At 37.4% G+C, this 23,131-nt stretch overlaps 2 protein-coding genes across 4 annotated transcripts in view; one reads left to right on the top strand and one right to left on the bottom strand.

The window, feature by feature from the left end:
* The window catches only part of LOC120893915 (neuropeptide SIFamide receptor-like), a 59,582-nt gene that overhangs the window by 9,682 nt on the left and 26,769 nt on the right, over positions 1 to 23,131 (top strand). For all 3 annotated transcript variants that reach the window (XM_040296143.1, XM_040296144.1, XM_040296142.1), the window contains one exon: positions 16,498 to 17,753. In XM_040296143.1, coding sequence (XP_040152077.1) covers positions 16,743 to 17,753 — 1,011 coding nt within the window. In that variant the 5' untranslated portion in view covers positions 16,498 to 16,742. The remainder of the gene's footprint in view (positions 1 to 16,497; positions 17,754 to 23,131) is intronic.
* On the bottom strand, positions 2,717 to 5,570 carry LOC120893916 (putative fatty acyl-CoA reductase CG5065). The gene is made up of 5 exons (XM_040296145.1): positions 5,049 to 5,570; positions 4,528 to 4,919; positions 3,889 to 4,434; positions 3,675 to 3,800; positions 2,717 to 3,596 (listed from the first exon to the last, which is right to left on the bottom strand). Exons 1-5 carry the CDS (start codon positions 5,250 to 5,252, stop codon positions 3,383 to 3,385), a joined length of 1,482 nt encoding a protein of 493 aa, XP_040152079.1. The 5' UTR covers positions 5,253 to 5,570; the 3' UTR covers positions 2,717 to 3,382.

Below are 23,131 nucleotides of genomic sequence, written 5' to 3'. Positions count from 1 at the left end.
TGTCCAAGCGCCAATATCAGCTTTAAATAAAAACTTTTGTAATTTTAAATCCAATTCATTTTTACAAAATTTGATTGCAGGATTGTACATACAAAATATCATCAAAACATTGCTAGCAGGATATTTGAAATGATTGTTTATCTTTACAAAAGTAGCTTCCATTTCATTGCATTCACCATTTCACGTTGCAAAGCACTGGTTTATTGCATAGTTCGGTATACGAATCTCTGCTCCACAAACAAAGTTCACCCTATTCATACATACCGATTCAGCATTGCTCATTTTTACTCTGCTCATAAATATATTGCACATCCCACACTTGGTCTGTTTGTTTCGTGCAGTTTGCCGAAACAAACTTCTACCTTTCAGCGAAATTAGCCTCAAATTACGTGGCGAGCGTAGTGTTCCAGCTAGCCGTACAGTTTTAACCCAGTTCGTTTACCACATTCATATGAGCTGGGTACTTCGCTTGCCCATCATAAAAAAGAACCCCACTGATTGCTTTGTTTACTAAGCAGCATTACACGGCACTAATAAAGTTAAACGGAAGCCGCGGCTACTTCCAACTTTAGTAATGCTTTTTGTTTTGCTTTCAACACTGCGCTCCATACCTTTTGTACACTTGGTGTCGGCAGAGGGGTGATTCTGTCGCTTTACACGCTCCGTACAACCGTGCAACGAGTGTGGTAATAAGCAAATAATACCAATTTGGTGGACAAATAAATATAAAATATCTCTCCATTTTGTCTCGAGACGACTGCAGGTGGCCAAAAGTGTGTCAGCAGCAAACACAAATGTGTAGTGCCGAATAATGCAATTTAATGCGAGTACAGGTAGTCTCCGCGATACGCAGTACAGCAATTATCCAATATAAACTGTTGTACGGAATCGAGCATATTAGCTTGTCTTGAGTCTTCGCGTATAGCATATTCCTTTGGGAAAAGTGTTTATACAATTTAATCGAGGGTCGAAATTAAATATTTACCGCGAATTTGATTTAAAATGCTTTTTATAGATAAGTAATTTTTTTAAAATTCAGGACATGTTTGTAAAATAATGTAAAAATAATCACAGAAACATTCATATTAAATTGTACTCTGCAACGATGTTCATCCGAGTACCTTTTATCCAGCTGTCCGTATATCGGTGTTGCTAATTCATTGACTATGAACTACAAGAAAAATAACTTAATATTAAATATTTTGAAATCCACGAAATTCTTTGCAGTCGTTATTAATACTATTTCTCGAATACAACCTGTACATAAGCATACAACCTGTACATACAACTGTATCATTTCCATAAGTATATTTTGATACCTTGAAATTCATGCATTCACTTAATCATCTTCAGTAAATAAAAAAACTTAAAATAATCAAACAACTTTGAACTTTTCAAAATCAAACCATGCACCTGAGGAAAGAAACTCAAAATATCATCAATGAATCTTTTCTGAAATAATTCGTCTTTTAAGAAAAAAAGAAAGAAAGTGAAATCCTCTAAACACAGGCCATGGTAAAGTGTTTCTCAAATGGAATTCATCTTTTTGTTTTTGATAAAAATTGCTTTTCGGTCATTTTGTTCTTCTTTCCTTTCATCTGCGCCTTTCATTGATCAAAACTGTGCTCTATTTTTTGTTTTCTGACCTTACGGAAGACCCTTCATTAATCATTTTCCATTCTGAGCGTAAAAAACAAGGCAAGCATGTAATTGGTGTAGCTTGCGGTGCTTCCTCGTAGTGTACGCGATAGGGAATATCATGTTTTGAGGGTCAAGCCTCATGGGAAACAGTGTAGTTCGCGTGAGATGCTCATAATCTATTTGAATAGGAATAAAACATACCCCTCGCGATACTTTGCAAAGCGTGAAAAAGGAAAACATAAAGATGCTTTTGCAAAAGTTTTTCATCTTTCTTGTTGTTCTTGCTAATTTTGCCCCGAATAACTGTGTTATCGCTATGGAAAAGATTGCAGACCCTTCAGAAACCATACATAAGCCGCTCGGCTAGCCAAGTCATCGCTCTCGGAACTTGAGGCAGGATTGATGGATTGATGCGCTGGAACGTAAATCCTTTAAATTGTATTTAATCCGCCCTTCGTGGAGCAGTTTGAGATCGTAGCAAAGTTTTCACAGTTTGATCGGTTTTCTGTTCCTCTTTTTGATACCACCACCTTGCAACACATAACACCGGAACGAGTGCTTGCCTCGTGTTCCTAGGAATTGTTGTGCTTTTTTGTGCTAGAGGTGGTATAAAAATGGGTGCAATAAATTAAACGTAATTTATTTACGATTTCATTTCATTCGCACCATCTCTGCCTTCACTTTGTGCACGTAACAGACTGAGTCCTGTAAATTCCTCAGTGGCAAACACCCCCTTGAAATGATGGGCGATAATTGTTTGCAATCATTCGAAGGTATGATTGGTCCTAGCTGGTTCATACACCAGAGCTAAGTTATGACATCATGCAATGTAATGTAAAATAGGTATTATTCTAGAAAACTGACATTCAATTTCTTCTTCTTTGCTACGCACTGCTGGCTGTGACAATCATGTTCCTTGAGCTAATTATATGTTTTACACCACACCACGAAACACACAGATATTTAAATAAACACATTAGTAGCAATCAAAATATTGCATCAATGAGCAATTTTAACCATTCAGCAACATAATTTTGATTGAAATTGGAACTAAGTTGGTAATTTACCAGTAGAATTGTTTTTTAATCTTCTTCGTTTATTGCGTACAATTTTGAATCTTTTCAAACAGCTGAAAACACGTTCACTGCTACAATCAGTATATAAAAGTTTGAAATAAATAATGCTATACACATCACCACTACTTCCTTGCTTCTGGTAACGACAATGCAAAGGACCGAGCTGGAGCAAACCGTTGCCGAAAATTAACACATTCATGACTTACCAAAGTGCAATCTAAACAGTGTTTCGAGGCGACATTTACACTGGGCCTGCGGGGAGTTTTACGTATCAGATCGCGCTTAAAACGTCGTCTGGTTCATTCGCATGTATTGTACTGCTTGTGTATTCATTGCTGATTTAAGTGGCAACGATAGGCCAAGCACACACTGTTTTGCATATTGATTAGCTATTCTAAAACTGTTATGTTTGACCCTGCTAAACAAACCACAGAAATGTAGACATGCCGTGAAAGTGGTCATTTGTTATTAGATACGCCAATACTTCATGATCGTGCACAGACAAGCCGCGTGTGCACTGTGAATGACAATGCTGATCTCTTTGATTTTCAGTGAATCTATGCAAAAGGATAGTAAGTAACACAGGTGTATATGGTCCACATATTCTTTATCATTTTATCTCCGAGTACTGGTACGCACACATCTAGAACATGTCTATCCTTCTGTTACACTATGTACTTGTTGTATATGAAGTACACAATCAAGAATGATAGTGCAAATTTTAGCGTATAATTCAACACCCGTAAACGTTTGTATTTTTTCAATGCATAGGCAATATTTTCATCTGGCTCCTTCAGCAAGTATCGCCGGCCGCCAAGAATAGCACTTTCGTAGTACTCCATCATTCCACGCACGAAATAGTTGGTTGAAAAGTCCTTTCTGTCGAGCGCACGAAACGAGACGAAAAACAAGATTTAGATCAACAACAACATGCTGGCACCATTACAACACATTTACCTATCGTCAGCAGTTAATGTATACTCAAGCTCCTTGAAATTCTCGGTTTTAAACACCCATTCGTTGTTCATGAAATATCTTAGGGAAACTTGTGCGTCGAAAATTTTACGATTCAGCCTCAGCAAACTGCAGGAATGTAGAGTAAAAAGGATAATTAGTTTTCGTTTGATGTATAGCACACACAGCACAATGTGAATAGTCACATGATACATACAATGGTACCTTCCCGGCAACTCGCAATAGAGTATCCACAATTATGGCCGGCAGCAATTGACAACAGAAAAATACGAGATAGAAGCAGTACTTATTTGAAGTTGTAGTGCCGCCGGGAGCCCACAGCATGTTGCTCAAAGGTGTGCGATCGAATAGCACTTTACCGTCGTACAACATTGTGCCGTAGTTTATCGTCTTCTCAGGCTCCGCGGCACTATTGTACACCGGAAGTGTTCCCTGTTCATCTGTAGTAGCTCGTTTCCAGGCAGCTACGATGATTGCCTTAATGCTTACGTCAACTGGAATGCAGTTGATACGTTTCTCTAGATCGAGCAATCCTGTCCTTACTACACCGGAGGCACAGCCAAGCAGCAATCCTATGGGACCATTGAAATTATCCACCCATCCCATGAGGGGCTCAGTTTCTGTATTGGTCACAATAGACGGTCGAAAAACGACGAGTGGGATGTCGTTGCGATACTCATAGCAGATCTGTTCAGCTAGTGCTTTGGTATAGGTGTACGTATTTGGGGCAAACTGCGTTAATCTGTATCGATCGAAAACAATCCCATTGATCATTAGACAATTGTTGGTAACTGTTAATGGCGACGGGATTCCTCGCATGAACCGCAATACTCACTTTTCTTTCACTGTTTCTAAGAGAGCGTTATCAAACATTTCCGCCATACGAATCGCTTCCCTCCAGTCCATCTTTGGTGGGTAGATCTTCTCTTCCACGTGCATCAGCTCCGGATTGCAGTATGTTGTTGAAACATGTACAACAGCTCGGAGTTTACGAAGTGTTTTGGCCCAATCTAAAACTTCCCGTGTGCTGCGAGTGTTGATCAAGATGGCATCTTTCAACGGATCATCAAAGCGTACACTAGCTGCTGCGTGGAACACGAATTGCACATCTTTCATGCGTTCCATACTTTCGTGGGACATGCCCAACTTCAACATCGTGCAATCACCTTCGATCGGCTGTATTTTTTTTAGCACTTCTGGATTCTCGCGCTTTAGCATATCAAACAGCTAGAATCAATTCAAATATACAGCAGTATGCGATTAGTGTGCGTTAATAGAAACATTTATCAAAGCATGACTGATAGAAATTGCACTGCAACTCATTAAAGGGGGTATGAATTGTAAGCGCATACATACCACACCATCTGTGATCAGTTTTAGACGATCCTCGAGTGACTTGCCCCTTTTAGCACGCATCAGCACAAAAACACGAGCAATCTGGGGACATGATCGCAACAACTTCTCGATAAGCACTTTTCCCATAAATCCCGTACCCCCGGTAATGAACACATCCGCCTCAGCAAACACCGCTGGTATATTCGGGCACTTTTGCTGCATCATCTTCGATCGTCCGACGCTTTAGACACAGACACAGAGTCGTTCAAAAACTCACTTGCTCACGTGCACTTTTGCACACAAACACTCACACACAATCGCAAATGCTGAAACACTTTCACTGGCAATTGCAAGCCCACTAGCCGTAGTTCGTAGTAATGTTTGCAGGCCGATTTTAACTAACTAACGCTTCGAACTCGTCGGCGTTCCGTCGACAAATGAACGCAAGTCGACTAGAGCGTACTACGTGTAGCGGCTTGAACGACAGCGTAGTAGGGGATGTACACCACGTAAATAACTACTGTGAAGTATTGATTGTTTTATAACAAACTACATTAACATACTAAATGAGGCTCACGTACCACGGACAACACTAAGCAGGTTCGGGCGAAACGAGTTTTCGTCTTCATCGAGGGTGAATGCGGAAATTCCATTACAAATGACCGTCAACTACTGTGTAAATCGGTCACTACCACCTTTAAGTTGACCTGGTGGGCGTTAGAGACCAGATGTAGAGCTCTTACCATTACTATTGTGGCTTTCACCAACCACAAGTTCACTGGAAGTTCATCAAACAGCACCATCAAGTCAATTGCACTCCTCAATCTCTTACCATATATCGTGTCTACGACTGGGTCTCATCGGTAAATATTTATTCCAAATCGTTCTAATAGAACGTTCGATGAGCGTGCATTATACCGGAGCTTGGAGGATAAGTCTCTACAAACGAGTCAATGTACTTGAACTCACTAGAAGCTAGTGAACAATTTGGTATACAAATAAAGAGATTCAATGCAAAAACAAACACGTGCAAACTACACCTATACTGTGTGAAAATAAATTCTATTGTACGATGGTATGGAACGAACAGAGGGTCATGAGCACTGTATGAGTAAGAACGCTACGCTCAACCCGGAACGATACTACAAAAGGGGTACCCCGCGAGCCAATGTCAAAGAGCAGGGTCAAGAATGAAACAAGAAAGATAGACATATGTTTTAAACCAGGGGCTGGCAAGCTATTCAATGTTCGGCAAGTACGAATGAATAAAAAAGGTTGTGTGGTTTGGAATTGGAATGAAAAAAGCCTGATATTTTTTGAAACTTTCAAAAACATATTTTGAATAAAATATACAAACTAACACTATACAAAATATACAAAAAATGCTAATTTTGCAACAAAAAATGCAACCTATTTTGCAAGCCTTATTTTACAAGAGTTATCAATACATAAGTTAATCAAATAAGAATAAGAAAAAAAACTAAACAGTAAACAGTAACGATAACTGGTCTATTGCCAGAAATACAGTTTATAACATATTTTTATATTCGCGTAGTCAAATGAAACTTCTACAATGCCATACGTGGTTCGATTCCTGTCGGTAATGTTAATCAAGAAAGTAAAAAATATAAATAAAATACGTTTTCTGTTCATGTGCTCCTGTGGCTCTGTGCAAATAAAATTGCAAATTTATCTGCCGAGCAGAACTCTTCCAACCTCTGTTTTAAACCACGATTTATGTTATTTCTTTCCTAGAAATCGTTAAGTTTATCAGTGATTTGATGAGATACATCTTATATACATTATTAATGAAACAAACGGCCTTGTCGCGATGCTGCGTACCTAAAATATTAAATTGTATGGTATTTAATGTTAACATTAATTGGAATACATATTTTAAATAATTAGAAATTTCAACCCCCGGAAGAATGTGCAGAATGTTCTATGGGATTTATTACACATCTACAATGCTATTGTAAAATATGGTGATTTCGTTTTCTGCGGAAATACACCGTATTATTCACCATTACGTGCATTCGGACGATTAATAATTTAAGAATGTTCAACTTCCTCCCGCATTCCTACTTTAGCGTTTCTTTTTTTAAATAATGTCTAGTAATAATTTCCCTTTTGTTATGTGAGCTTCCACCATATTGCACGACAGCTGCTCACGCTATGTGCAGCGCAAATGGTGTAGATGTGGGCAAAGTATAAGATAGCAGATTTTGAATCAGAGGACTAGTTGGATTATGCATTGAATGCATTTAATGAATGGTACACAAGTGGGTCATGCTTTGGATCGTACATTTTCATAAATCAAACTTATACTATATGTTTTGTGTACAGGTGTTTTAAAACGAATGAACCGAACTGGTCGGTGCAAGATAAAACGAAATGTACATTTGAAAAAAAATGACTTTTCTTTTAAAGTGTATAATTTTGTTTACGAAGTTATAGTAGCAAAACCGAATTGTACCGAATATACACGATATTTTATGTGAGAGTTTTCTTAATGCTCTACACACTGCTCTTTTTCATTTTTGTTTTTGCTATTATTAGAACACAAAGTAACTGATAAACAAAACACAACATAAGCAAGGTAAGATGGAAAATAGAACAGAAACAAACGAGATCGACCCTTTTTCCATTAATTAGTTCCTTCGTCCGTCTAACGCTTGTTGAATGACAATAAGGAGAAGATGTCGACTAGGGTTCATTTCATATTAATCTACGCTCTCATTATTTGTAAAGAAAGCGTTTCAATTCGAACATCATTAGTACTAATTTCTGTTTTATGCAGTAGCGGGTTGTGCTTCATCACAGAGCAAACGCAGGCCAGATTAATCTATCGGAGAAAGCTAGAGATAATGATGTACAATGGGATTCATAATAAACTTTTTCTGTTGGAGCATAAAATTTTTTTTTGCTGGGACACCTTAGCAATACGACTAACCGGCAATTACATGCGAATGTGAGTCTTTGTTAGTCTTTATCATTGTGAAAACTACTATAGTTTTATTTATTTCAGAACAGTTAATGATAATGGTTCCAAAATTTAACGATATGAAAATAAAAATGCAACATCATACCATTTTAAATACTTTTCCAACAAAACAATAATAAGAAAAGTAAGTGTGATGTCATTTGAAATTCAATTGTATTGATATAAATATTAGGTAATCTGAATTTTGCTTTACAAATTTGTAAGTTGCTCTTTAAATCATTTGTAGCAAAGTCGTCCTGGCATGACGATATGACAATTTCCCTGTTTTCTGGCTCAGTTTTCAATGTGAACAGAATTATTCAAAATTTTCAAGATGTTTTTCAACAGCTGTCATTATTAGTGACAGCTGGGCTGTTGAAAAAATCTCGCGCGATTGTTGAATAATGCCGTTCACATTAGAAACTGATCCGGAACACAATGTATTCTCAACACGATATAATAATGAACATGTGATTAATTAGTAAATACGGACGCTTACGGATGAAACTGTCGTTTACTAAGAAATATTTACCGCAACGAAAGCAGGATTGACAACATGCCCAACTTCAGTACAAATCTCCTTTGTCCCAGTGTCCCATTGTAACCATGCATCATAGATATCATCCTCCCGGCAAAAACTGTATTTAGCCTACATATAATCTTAGAAGCAATATTAAATTTCAGAATTTGTTGTTAGCATAAATTCTGCAACTAGCCTTTTCGAAAACGCTCGATAGTGCACATGACGTTTTTTCTCATTTTTCCCTACGCATTCATTATGCTCCGCAGATTTCTAGATTCACCTAGAAAGAATCCGATCACGTAGTATAGTCGTCAACTTAACAGTATGCCTGTCGTGGGTTCAATCCTAGAATGGACCGGTCCTCCCTAGCATGGACTGACTATCCGGCTGCGTGGTACTAAATAACTCTCGAAAGCCTATATAGGCCGGCATGACCGTAAGTCGCTATGCCAAATAGGCAAAACGAAGCTCTGGTCAGTTGTTACGTCAAATGAGCGAAATCAAGAATTTAAAAAGCATGCATTTGTGCACAACCATTTGTGCAATTATGGGAAATCGTGTAAACATCTGAGTTCATAACCGAGTCAATCATGATAAATCATTAAATCGCATTAAATTACTACCATTGAATCTCAGGTAATATTGAAACTTGATCTAATCTGTTACATCAAATGTCATTTAAAATTGTTCCGCTAGCCGCATGTGGGCCTTAGGCTTGCCGTAAAAGATTAAATATCTATTCGGATTTCAAACGAATCCATTGAAGTTCAGCCAGTACAGTTATTTTTTATAGAATTGATACAGCAATACAACTTTTATACTTTTTGATTTTTTAATCGTGGAAAAAAAGATTGCAGTGGAGTTTTGTCTCGATATCATGCAAATGTTCGGGCAATATAATAATCGTTCTGTTTCAATAGAGCACAGGTTCTGGTTCAATACAGGCATAATATGTTTGCCCAAAAATGAAAGAGTGCTTTTTTAAATTTACTTCACTGTATACCTCATATTTTGCTGAGTGTATGATTCAACCGATCCTCATTTTCCACCGTTGCCGTTTCCATATTGTTATCACGTCAATTTGATGACCAAAAAAAGAAAGACAAAATCTCATGAAATACGATTTTCAAAAATTGAAAGCACATCGCGTGGGAGAGATCTATTCAGTCATACCAACAATTGATGTTCTTTGTTAGATAAGCGAACAAAACATTGTATTCTACCATTATTTCGTCATTAAACAGCACATACGTACTGGATATCCTTTCTCCTAATGATTCGTGTGTAATTCCTCACAATTTCACCAGCATACATTATTCTGCCAGCAAAATAGACGTGCACTTCTCGCTATGGCACATGCAATTCAGTAGTTGAATCAACTAGAACAAAAACATGTTTGTTTGGCTTGCTACCCAGTTATACTGTAAAACAGATCCTATCTTTCTCAGGCTATGTTTTTTGCAGCATAATTGTCTAATAGTTTTTAATTTTATAGTTTATAGTTTTTAATAGTGCTAAATTGCAATGTATTCAGCAGTACGGTCTTTTGGGGGCGTTACTCCAGAATAAAAAAAGTAACTTATATGCTCATACAATTTAAACGTCAACACATATTCAATATTTAAAAGCTTATGGGTGCTGTGTTGCAATATGATAAATAACTAAAATCTTATACCCACATCAATCATGTTTCTTTTTCAGTTTCCCATTTTTTATATTCCTCATTGGTGACTCACAAATTCAAATTATCTGATCTGATGATTAACCTCATCCATCACACGCTTATTCTTTTGCTTTAACAATAATGTGGTTGTATTTTCCATAACACGCCTCTTGTACAGCATTCAACCGCAGACGATTCTTTATTGTCCATTGACCAGAAAATCGGTTGAAATGTAAATCATTTCAACATGTTTATAGACATATTACGGCGTGCAAAGTAGATAAACCGTCTCTTGTACATTGCAACAAGAAAAAAAATCGCTCCAAATACAGTATCTGCCGGCTCTCCTTGGGCGCCAATCTTCTGCCACGGAGCTGTAAAAAGGGGTCATAAAGAGTACACCATAAAAATATAATAAATTGAAAAAATAAACGATTTTAAATTTACGACACCGATGTCTCCCCACCCCACAGAGTTTATTTCTCTCATTCCGGAATCCATGCTTGATAAAGGATTTCCAGGATACGCGAATGCCCTTTAGGTTCGGATGGCTGGTTCGCAAAAGGCTAGAAAACGGCACATTTAAAGGCTGGTGGGAAGGTAATCGAAAAGACAAATATCAACACAACTCGGGAAAATAATGTCAAGGGGAATTCGAACGTCATGATCTGACCAAAGTAAGACTAAAGCTATTAAGAAGACAAAGTAAAGTGTGATTCTTCTTTCTATCTGAACTGTGCAAGATCTTTTTGTGATTGGAACAACAAAAGACTTCCACCTTTAACAGCAATGACCCGTGATAGAAATGGCTTTTCATGCCAAACGTTTACTTTTTAGCAAGTTCCAAGTTGCGTTGCCTTCAGTGGCTGGTACATCCAAATGACAATCAAAACAAATAGAAGTGCTACAAAAAATACAGTCCACATTTGTCAAACTGTCTGTTAACAAATTGAGTACATTATTGTGTCAGAGTATACGATGGACTTTACAGAAAAGAAACATTATACTTCAAATCCTACATGATTATATGATTTAGAAACATTCATATAGGGCGTTTAAAGCTCATAACATAACATGAAACATGGAATCTGATGTGTTTAGAAGATTCAATAATCAAACAGACAATTATTTGCACATTGTTTACAGAAAAGGGGGTTTTTGAGTATAGTTGCTTTATGAAAGAAAATAAATTACCAAAAATTGTAGAGTTCGTTTGAGTCGTCCATTAATCGAGGTGCTAAATAATTGATTCATGGGCTTCTAGAATATCAAATAACCCAGTGCTCTTTTACGAACCAAGGTATTGATAAATGTTAAACAGTATTCCATTGAATTCGTTTAATTAACTTTCGCACAATTCCTCTAGGGTAAGTTTACAGCCTAGGTCTCACAACACACCAAAAAAAAACGCGTTTGTGAAATACATGCAGATGATTGCTGTCTGCCAAGAATGCTCCCAACCTAAACTGTAAAATGCTATGTAAATTGCTGTTTGGGACTTTTACCTATTAGAAACAGAAATATCATCTTTGAGTTGCTCAACAATGCACAATAAACATCATATAAAAGTTCAATTTCTGAATTTAATGTAGGGTAAATGTACCAATAGTGGTGCAATTTGTAGTGGTACCGATGTGTTTTAATGGATTTAAAGTGTCAGAAAGGACATTTTCTGAATATTTTAACACATAGCAATTGTAATATGTTTTAGCTTCGCAATCACAACCATTTTTACCATGAAATACATCAAATTTTCGAAAAAATACAAATTTTTGTGACTGCTTCGTTGTACCTATAATGGTGGTATGGTTCCTATAGTCGTCTTATTGTGTTCCTATAGTGGTGGTAAAAAAAGATGCATCAAAAACGGTGTATAATATCAATGAAACTTAGTTTAGAAGCTGTTTTCGTATGAATAGCAAGGATTACTGCCATAATATTGGTTTCTTCCGTAATTTGATCGTAAAAAAATGTATAATGTTAATCGATGAAACTATTGACGAAAGTACTGCATCACACCTGTCGTCAACCTACACCCGGAAGAGTGTGCTTGATTTGAAGTCAATTTTTCATTCAGCCATATAAGCGAATTTTGGCCTGTTTTTGGTAAATTACCTACATAAATCTCATTTCTGTTGCTTGTTTTAGTGAAAACAGTACGACATGTCGAAAATATCCTCGAATAAACAGAAAACGACCTTTTTTATTGATTTTATAACTATAACCACTATAGGAACATGCCTGTTTTGTGTACCTATAATGGCACTATGGTAAAAAACACTTAAAAATGCATAAATATGGTCAAAAAGCAAATAATTTTAGTAAAACAATAACATTTCATAACAGTTATGTTGAAAAACTAGTAATTGCGTGGTTATATGGACATTTAGAACGTTAACAGAAATGTGAGTTTCGTTATGAAATCCTAAGGATTTTGGAAAAATGTTGACACATTTCACAAAATAATGGATTTTTCGGTCACAAAGTAACGGAATGGCCCCATTTAACTTTTAAACCCTTTGTAAAAGGCTAAAGAACATTTCACACTAACGTAAATAACTTAATTGCTTTTAATTTGCCGTATGAACCGCATTTTAGTGCAATACCACCACTTTTGGTACTACCACCACTATAGGTACATTTACCCTACACGCAGTTTGGCTTTTTGTATGGGTAGGATTTTAAATTTTAAAGGCAATCGACTGATATAACACAATAATTTTCCGACAATTACATTAACCAATTAGATTTTTGAGCTTATCATGGATTATTAATAGTATATTACCAAAGTCCTGCAAAACCACATCAAACGATGGATTCTTGCAAAACTTCGCCCTTTCTTCATCCAATTAGCAATGTGCTCTTGATTATTCTACCAGAGTGTAGTTAAGGAGCCTTTGCAAAGCGCAATGGTTGTAGACTATAATGTAGACGCAATGGTTGTAATAAATTTGTACGGGGATTAATGTGGAAATAACATAGATTAGCAAGGTCTTGTGGCTAAAATCGAATAATTTATATTCACTCTTATCTCACTTGTCTGATTTCATTCATTGGGAATTTGATCTTCCAAGCATGTTTTGCCGCTTGACTTGTTTAAAAGATATATCACTTCAGAGCTATATTTCTAAGATTTAAACCGGACACTTAAGTATAGTTCATTGCGAAGCACAGATTACATAAACATTTGTTAGCAAAGATTAACAATAGAAAGAATACACTTTAATCACATCATCACTTTTATAGTTAAATAACTTGTTTATGAAACATAATATAATGCGCACAACTATTTTAGTTCCAAATTTATGAGAAACTAGTACAAAAACGACATTAACATAGTATATAAAAAAGTTAAGCAACGGTAAAATACCAAACAAACCACAAAGAATTGAACTTAAATGAATTGAATAGACTGTTCAATAATTTACAAAAACTATTTTTCTAACAAAAACAACATTAATATATTACTGCAGAGGTCTGGAGAAATGTTTAATAAAAAAAAAAATCTGGTAAACTTAAAGATGAGAAGTTCATAGAAATTGTAACCACTTGTAACAGGTAGTAGAGAATTTCTTTTCTATTTTGCTCTACCAATTACAAAGTTCTGGGCAACACTATAGAATGAAACTTTGCGGGCACCCGTAACAGATAATTCCATGATAATGAAATTAGATTACATATAATTTGACTAGATTCAAGATTGGTACAAACAGCAAACGATACCTAAGGTACAAAATTCAATTTTCACAAACAGGATAACGTGTCACAAATCGAATCAAAGCTTTCAATCCGAACCTTCATGTCGGATTACTCGTAAATATACTATGCCACTTTAATATTATCCTTAAACAACCCTCATGAGTCAGGGTACGTTTTCAACGTTAAGCAAGTTATTTTATCCTTGAGTTGAGATGGAAAAATGCTTTTGTAATTTTACTAGGTTAAATGTGGTAAATAGTGGTGGTAGTACCAGTAGTGGTGGTATTGCGCTAAAATGCGTTCCATATGATAATTTAAAAGTAATTAAATTATTTATGTTAGTGCGAAATGTTCTCTAGTCTTTTGCAAAGGATTTAAAAGTTAAATGGTGCCATTCCGTTACATAGTGACCAAAAATCTATTATTTTATGAAATGTGTTAAAAATTTCCCAAAATCTATAGGATTTCATAACGGAACTCATATTTTTGCTAACGTTCTAAATGACCACATAACAACGCAATTATTAGTGTTTTAACATAACTGTAATGAAATATGTTTGATTTACTCAAATTCATTACCTTTTGACCATATTTATGTATTTTTAAGTGTATTTTAAAATAGTGCCACTATAGGTGCACAAAACAGGCTTGTTCCTATGATGGTTATAGTCATGAAATTAGTAAAAACAGAACATTTTAGATTTTTTTTTCAGGATATTTATGAAAGGTCGTACTGTTCTCACTAAAATAAGCAACAGAAATGGGCCGTTCTGTTGATTCAGTCGTCAACTCGTACGACTTAACATCATACCCGTCATGGGTTCACATCCCGAATACACCGTGTCCCCATACGTAGGACTTACTATCCTGCTATGGTAACAATAAGTCACTGAAAGCCAATCTCACTTCACTAGTGGGTACAGGGCAGGCCTTGACCGACAACGTTTGTTTTGCCAAAGAGGAAGAAGCAACAGAAATTAGTTTCTGTGAGTAATTTACAAAACAAAGGCCAAAATTCACATATCTAGCTAAGTTAGAATCAAGCACACTCTTCCGGGTGTAGGTTGACGACAGGTGCAGTACTTAAGTGAATATTTTCATGAATCAAATTTATACATTTTTTACGATCAAATTACGCAAGAAATCAATATTATGGAATTAGTCCGTGATATTCATACGAAAACAGCTTCAAAACTAAGTTCCATTGATATATTCCAACTGGTTTGTGTTGCCATTAAAACACATCTGTACCACTACAAATTGCACTACTACATTTGGTACATTTGCCCTATGTGATTGTGGACACGTTGTTTAATCAAATTGGGAACTTCCTTACTATTGTTATGTGTTGATTTTTCCAGCAATTGTTTGAACTTACATGGGTTTTAAGCCTATTGTAGGGTTGAATGTTGAGTAGACGTAGTACGTAGCACAACATGTAGTTATAATCTAATAAACTCATTTAACGTAGGTCTGAAGAGTTCAATTACACTCTTAATTGAAGTTCGGATAAAGATTTCATAATATTAAAGGGTTGTAAAATTAAAATAAGCTGTTCAGGTTCCTATAGAGGTTCAATTTTAAAGAGGTTCGTGACAGAAAGAAATGTAATTCATTTCATTGTACTACTGCTTCATCCCTATGCTTACATAACATTTGCGTCATATTTTCGATATCCGATAGAAGCGGGTATCACATTAACTACTGTCAATACCAGACCCTTCATTAAATATATAGCTATTTCATTTCCATTTCCCGTATTGTTGGCTTCACCATTGTATGTATTGCATGTTTTATTTAAAAATAGACCCTATTACAAATTCAGTCATAATAAATCGGCATGTGTTCTATTATGCACTTAACTCGTATTAATATAAGTATAACAAAGATTTGAATCAAAACAGTACACAAAAGAAACCATTTCCTTTATGTCTTTATGAAATTAGTCAAAACGCAATGAGTCGAAAATACGGTCAAAGTTATTATAATGTTAAATTAAATAAATAAAAAAATATCTTGAAGAAAAACTTCAACTTTACTTTACTGCATTTAATAATTATTATATTTCCATTTCATAGAACTGCGGCCGATTTTCATTTTTGAAAGTTCTGCTTAACAAAGCATATTACCGAATGGTATTTTAATATTTAGTTATGTGATTAATTTGCAGAATATTTACCATTTTTGTATCCCATCTTTACATTCTTTCATTTTATGTTGTAGGTCCTCACTACATCCACATTTCTCACAATTTGGATGAGTTGCCAAGGTATATTTGTATCTACGCTCCTGAGTGCAGACCTTTTGGTTCACAAGGAGATACAATTTGCTTCCTTTTTGATCTGATGTCAATTTGATGATATTTATGTTGCGCCAAATATTATTCCATTTTAGTTTTGGTTGTTTTCAACAATATGTGGTGTAGTGAAGGAACTTTTTTTTGTGTGGTGAACTACTAGCGGTTGGTTTTTTAACTATTACTTTTGATAGATATGCTATATAGCTATTTAATATTACAATTCATAATTAAATGTTCAGTCTATGTTCTTAGTTACCAATAATAATAATCGTTTGTTGTTATCGTTGTTTTTTTTCTATCCAGGCATTTGATTGTGCGTACATTCCTTGAAGCCGATTGACATTCTGGACATTCCCCTACATCACCCTGGCATATTATCATCGCAAGCTTTCCATGCGAATGTAACCAAATCGAATTTTACATTACATCGCACATGGTGTTTGAGCAGTAGAGTTAGCCACACTAGGTCGTGATATACTATATTTCATTGTTTGAAAATAACTCTAGTCATCCCGACATATCGCAAAAAGTCTGTGATCAGCTCCTACATGGCAGTGGATTCCTATCGTCGTAGTCCTTGGCATAAAAGTTGGCACTTTCGCTCGACCATGTATTGCGCCGCTTCGTGGACATTCTGGACAAAGCTGCTGCTGATTCACGTATGCTACATATCCATCGGAGCGGTACGCAATGGGGACTGGGCCGCGAAGAACAGCAACGAGTGGCGGCCACCGGAACCAAACCCATGGTCACCGTTCGCTGGTTCCGCTGACAGCCCGGTGACACTGTTGACAAGTTCGCTTGACCATGCCGCTCAAAGCAGCGGCTCATCCGCACATTTTGTGTACCACGAGGGACACGGAAGAAGCAGCGTAAAGGTTGCTGAGACTCTCCGTACGAGGGTCGATTCACCGTCAAGCGTAACAAGTTTGTACCGGCTAGGGCAAACCCCCCATACATTACCCTCCGATTCGCACATCCCGTTGGAAACGGTGGAAAAACATTTCCTGTTCCGGCGTGATTTGAGCAAAACACAAAGTACGTCGCTAAGGCATACATTAGCACCGGCTCAAGCGTGGGCAGACAATGGAGCCAGCCCTATTTGCCAAGATCCTGGATCGATGGACGGAAATTGTACCACGAACCGGGAGCGGCCACCAACATTAATGACCAACGCAAGCAATGTCAACCCCGCGGAGGACCTGCTAGTTCCGTTCGCTTCCAACCACAGCTATACGGCGAACGGTTCCGCGTTCTGGATACTGAAGGACCTGGAATTAGCCACACTCCAGTCACCGCTCGAGGATAATCATACCACCCACAGCTATCCAGCGGTGGATCTAAACGACCATAACGATGTGCTGTGCGACGACGATTCGGATCAGATGGAGTACAACGAGAACTGTTTCATCGATCACAACGTTACTTGCGTTGGCGATCCGGACTTTTGCAATCTCACATACAGCGAGTACCGACAGCTGTTGATGGATTACATCTATCCTTCGACGGGCGAATGGATTCTGATTGCCTCGCACACTGTCGTCTTTCTTATGGGATTGGTAAGCATGTTCACTATCTGTACAATTTACCAAGCTTATTGACACTATCAGCCCCAAGCTGCGGGAGCATTATGCATGAGACAAATTCGCACAAAGCAGAAGATAGAGTGACAAATTTGTTTTGATTATCTAGGCCATAGCTAATTGCTCGGCAGTCCTTAGTAATAGATTTCAAAACAAACAAAAAAACGCTGGATAAAAAACTTACAAAAATTATAACGATAGCTTGAACGAATACACATATGGTTCAAATAACACTGAATAAAAAACATTTTGACTCTCTCTCTCTCTCTCTCTCTCTCTTAAATTATTGAGTTTGAAAATAATTGCCAAAAACCTGATAGTCTCAGGTCAAGCTATTCATCAACAACTTTAATACAGGTAACATATTCTACATAAATAACTAAGAAACTAAATGACCAAATAAGTCTAATTAGTATGTACAAGTATACCTAAGACCACGTACGTTGTGACGCCAAGTAGTTCCAAAAAGCGAAGATATCCCGTTGCCTCGGAAAAAAAACACTTAAGCTACCTTCCTAGAGCAGTGAGCTCTTACATAAACTCACTATCTGCTAGTCCACGCTGTCGATCTGAGATCGTTGAACGTTTCAGTACGAAACAACATCCATTTCCTTTCGAGCAATCTAACAAAAACCATAATCCCTTTCTATACATCTCAAGTGTGCTGAGGTACACAAAAACGGACACAATTGAATTATAGACATTCAACCTTTTTCCTAGCGATTTTTGCCGAAATGAGCCTTCTCGCAAGGTAAATGTTCTTGAAATTGCTCTTGTTGTCGTTCAACAGATACTTTCTACGCCAGTTCTAACGGTGTACCGGGCCGTTTGCACATAAGGATTTTCTCGTTTCTACCGCCAATCAACAGCATTGCCCTTTTCTACTTATTGTGCATTGGTACAGTTTTTGTTCCGGCGAGCCGAGGGAAAAAGTTTTCTACAAACTCCGTATTTTCCGTTTGATGAAGATAACCACTTCTTCACAACGTTTTCTGGAAAGTTTTCGCTTAAAAACCTACAACAACTTTGCTTCGTTCCAAGCCACCAAGCTCCTTGCAAGCTCGGAGCGAAGGAGAATGAAGGAGGGCACCAAACGGTGGGTTTGGTACTTCATCGAATATTTCAATGTATTTCTATTATCGCCCTTTCCACATCAGAGCCATTTCATTCCACTTCCTGTTCATGTGAATGTGGTGTACAGTTAATTTGGTTTAGTGGAACCTGTGCTTGCTTGTTTGTATTGCACAATGTACAATATACATACAATATGATTCGATTTCGACTATCTTTTTTCCTTAATCTACACCAAATGATGGCTCATTGCGTTATTTCTTCATTAAAACTTGCCGATAAACTCTTTCTGCCGTGAAGATAGCAAAGCAGCCGCTTCTGAAACTATGAATTGCGTTATATATTATACACTGCTCACCGAAACCGAACCCAAACCACTTCGTTGCGAGGGTAAAAGTTTCATTTCACAGTTCTACAGAAAAGTTCAAACAAATATGTTTCCATCTTGATCCTAAGGCACATTTAGCTGTCTGTTGCTTTACACAAACGCTTCATTAGCAAGCTCCCAACAGCAATGAAGCCCTTTTTTCTAATGCTGCTTGCAGATAGTTAAGAGCTTCCGATTTTCTGATTCTGACGCTTGCCCTACCTTACCTAAGGCACTTTCGCATCAACCCCCAGCATGCAGGCAATTTCGTTTCGCACATTTCTATCTACTGTATTGATAGATGGTCTTGTGTGTCGTTGTTTTGTGTAACGGTTTCTCCTTTATTCGGTGTTTTTTACCTTCTGTTCCATAAAATGTCATCTCCATTTGCTGTGAAAAGGCTTCACAGCTACTGTCTTTTTCGCAATCAAAATCACTCGTTTTTTGGACCGCTGCATGCCTTTATCGTTGCTCTTAAGATCTAAGAGATAGCAATTTATCTTCAGTTGCCTAGCTCTATCAGCCAAAAGTACACCAGCAGCTTCAGCATAAGGAGAAACCGAAAAATCGCCCTAAGATATATATGGGACATTTCATGACATCTGGCTAGGTCATAATTTTTACGGAAGTGCCTTAAAATCAACACCGAATAGCCAGGACACATTTTCATGGCTGAAACAGCTACGATTTCTGCTTTCAAATATTGCAGAAGTGTTTTTGCGTCGCTTGCTTTAGAACGGTTTCAAGCCGTGTGAAATAAACATCACACGAGTATCTTTGAGGCGTTCGTCCGTACGCGAAACACTGTTTTCACTGTACCGTGGTGTTATGCGTAGTTTTTGCACGCACAGATTGGATGGAATAACAAATAAATTTTCAATTTAAATTTTTACACTTAGCACACATGGGTGTAACTTGTCTCAATCGTTAACACATAGTTTAACGATACGTTGAGCCGGTATGGTTGATTTATTGCTTTTTTATCCCGTCATGAAGTTGGACCCTGCATCACCGATTGCTGTGTTGAGGCTTTTCCACAACGGCGAGATTTGCTGCTTGAAGCAGAATGGATAGAAACTTTCTCTTCCTATTGATTGATCCGTAACCGTGTTGTCCGTATCCAGTGCGTTAAAGGCTGTGGCAGTATGCAAGGCTTTGAATATAATGAAATTCTTCGCATAATTGAAACATGGTTCATTGGCTACGCTTTGAAATAGTTTACTCGAGAAACCAACCACTAACGGGTATGAATTTGTGTGAATTGAACCGAAAGTCGACGCATTACACATTTCGGGTGATCGATCGACTTGAAAACAGTTGGCTTGAGGCTCAAAAATGTATACTACATGTGATGTACATTGTACAGTTTCATTATCAATTTGGAAAAATGAAAAGTATCGAAGCATACTTTCCACAAATATGGAAAATTTAAGAACATTATGATAATATATTCTTGGAAATTATTTGTCAAGTTTGTAGAAGATACACCCCAAAAATCCATCTTTTCTTAGATTCTCAACCTCTAGAAGCAAGAAGGTACAAGGAATGTGTAAAATAATCGTTAAACAATGCAAGAGGCACCTAAGAAATTACATTTCATTACTGTGTTTGTAAACGTTTACGATTTATGGGTTTGTTGATTTTGAAGCATTATCTGAATTTGGTGTCTAGTTGCTTAATTGTATATTTACTTAAAGTTGTATATATAATGGTTAAATATCTCTTATGTAGATTTCAATTAAAAATCTGATTATTTTTTCCTTTTAATTCCGTGATGATTGACGTGGATTTCCAAGACGTACGAAGTAACAGATTGTGTTCGTTGTGGGTTAAAATCTCATATGCACCAAGCTACTCTCATGCTGGTCTGACTAACCAGCTATCAATAAACCGATGACCACATATAGTAACAATCAGCTAAGCCAGGTGGATAAAGCCAGCTTCGTGCGTTTACGGTTGTTGTGCCGAATAAAAAGACGAACAGTGACTAATTCCTTAAACACTTATTTATTAAACAATTTCGGCCTAAGTTTTGGCTGAGAAGTTACACTTTTCTCGATACAAAAATATTACACATACTTTATTGACTTACGTACATAGTTCATATTGTATCCCAGTGGAACAGTGTGAATTTCAGCCATGCTAAACACCTAACACTGGGGTTTCATCCTTCCTTTAATACTATATTTTTCACACTGTAAGTTGTCCTTCTAGCATAGTTTGCGCGACGTATTGGCGACTAGCGAACAACATAACACACAGATCAGCTCATCGGTCAGCAGAAGCGACCATCACTCAAGCACCATGTGTTTACAGAGCTCCAATTTGACGTTAGCCTGGACATTTCTCCATTTACTGCGCATTTATGTGTGTGTGTGTGTGAGAGAGAGATAGAGTGAGTGTGTGCGACATATTGATATGCCTTTCATCTTTCGAGCCAAAACGATCATACCCCTGCCTCCTCTGCCCCAATGGAAGCTGATTCGACTCCAATAAACAAGCCCGAGGTAGTCGGTCGCCCGATGTAGACAAAACAACGACTGTCCAGTGTCACGGGAGAATGTGCGTAACGGTCGGCAGCATTACTTGAGTGGGGATGTTTGGTGGACCAAGCATAAACACCGCCAGTCTCGACTTAAATGGATTTCCTGTAATCCAAACAATCCGCGTAATCTTCCCTTTCATTTGAGACGCGTGCTACGTATCGTCGGGGTCACTGTTAGATTCGTTCGCTCCGACCCAGTTGGACCTATGTTTCTTTCCAAGCGATGTAAAAATAGAAAAAAAGGAAAAGTGTTTTTTTTCATAAAATTTGTTTAACTATTATTAGAGAGCAAGATAAAATTAAAAAAGAAGCTATTTGCAATTGTTTCATGAGCATAACATTCAGAGGTAAATTTAAATATAAGTTTTTGGTTGGATACTATCATGTTTCGTGTTGGGACGATTTCGTACAGAATTGGATAAGTATGATACAAATAATAAAAATAGACTTAACAAATTTGTAATCTCATCTTACAGCAACTTATTCAGCTGCTAAATAAACTAAACATTTGACATAGCTATGTATTCAATGTATTCTACGCACAGTACTCGCTACCGGTCTATGTCTCACCAATTAAGGCAAACGTACTGATCAAAGGATGAAACACGTACTAAACTCTCTCTTGATAGGGCTTAACACAACACGAGTAAACATTATAACAAGCTTAAATGATAATTGCATTGTGACAGCTTGCCTTTCGAATGCCGATGGTTTAGTGCGAATGGTACGACACATCTTTAGCGACCTACTTCCCGAGTTTCGTTCGCACTCTCTGGGCTTAGTTCATTTTAACCGACTCCCGTACCTTAGTATGTCGAGCATCAGTCCTTGCCTCTCATTAATGTAGAATGTGAAAGCTGTTTGAACAAACAGCTGACGAAAACGGCATCGCAATCATCACTGGCGGTCGGCTTTGGTAGGCATAAATTACGCCCGGAATTAGCATGTTGCATGTAGCCGTTTAACTTCATTTGCATAACACGGAGCTGACAGAAGGGACGGGACGGATCGGTCTCACAAGATACCAGGATGAAATGTTTGTATCGTTAAGAAAGTACTATCCATGACTTCAAGACGCTACGGTGCCATCTTCAAGCCAAAGTGCAGAGTTCACACTGGGACAATTTTGTTTGCACTAAATGCTATTGCATTCCATTTGTATTGCGCTCGACTCGTATGGCCTTCAAAAGTTTACGACCTAAATTTAGACCATTCGATTGCTCATTAACAGCTTTCATCAGGCATCGCTTTATTTATACCATTATCACCGCCCCCCCCCCCCCCGCCTTTGCCAAATCGCTCCGTCCGTCCCCACCAATGTGTATTTCTTCACCTAATTGAGCTGCGAGGAAATCCGCTTTCGCTCGGACC

This window comes from Anopheles arabiensis, chromosome 2 (assembly GCF_016920715.1).
Source record: "Anopheles arabiensis isolate DONGOLA chromosome 2, AaraD3, whole genome shotgun sequence".
NCBI lineage: Eukaryota > Metazoa > Arthropoda > Insecta > Diptera > Culicidae > Anopheles > Anopheles arabiensis.
The sequence above is the reverse complement of the archived record's forward strand: the minus strand, read 5'-3'. Positions and strand labels throughout refer to the sequence as shown.

What these genes read in the sequence shown, in the direction of transcription:
- LOC120893916 (XM_040296145.1), bottom strand. Translation starts at nt 5,252, where the DNA reads ATGATGCAGCAAAAGTGCCCGAATATACCAGCGGTGTTTGCTGAGGCG. An exon ending in AACTGATCACAGATGGTGTG is followed by an intron (nt 4,920 to 5,048) that starts GTATGTATGCGC and finishes AATTGATTCTAG; the next exon opens with CTGTTTGATATGCTAAAGCG. An exon ending in ACATTAACTGCTGACGATAG is followed by an intron (nt 3,597 to 3,674) that starts GTAAATGTGTTG and finishes TGCGCTCGACAG; the next exon opens with AAAGGACTTTTCAACCAACT.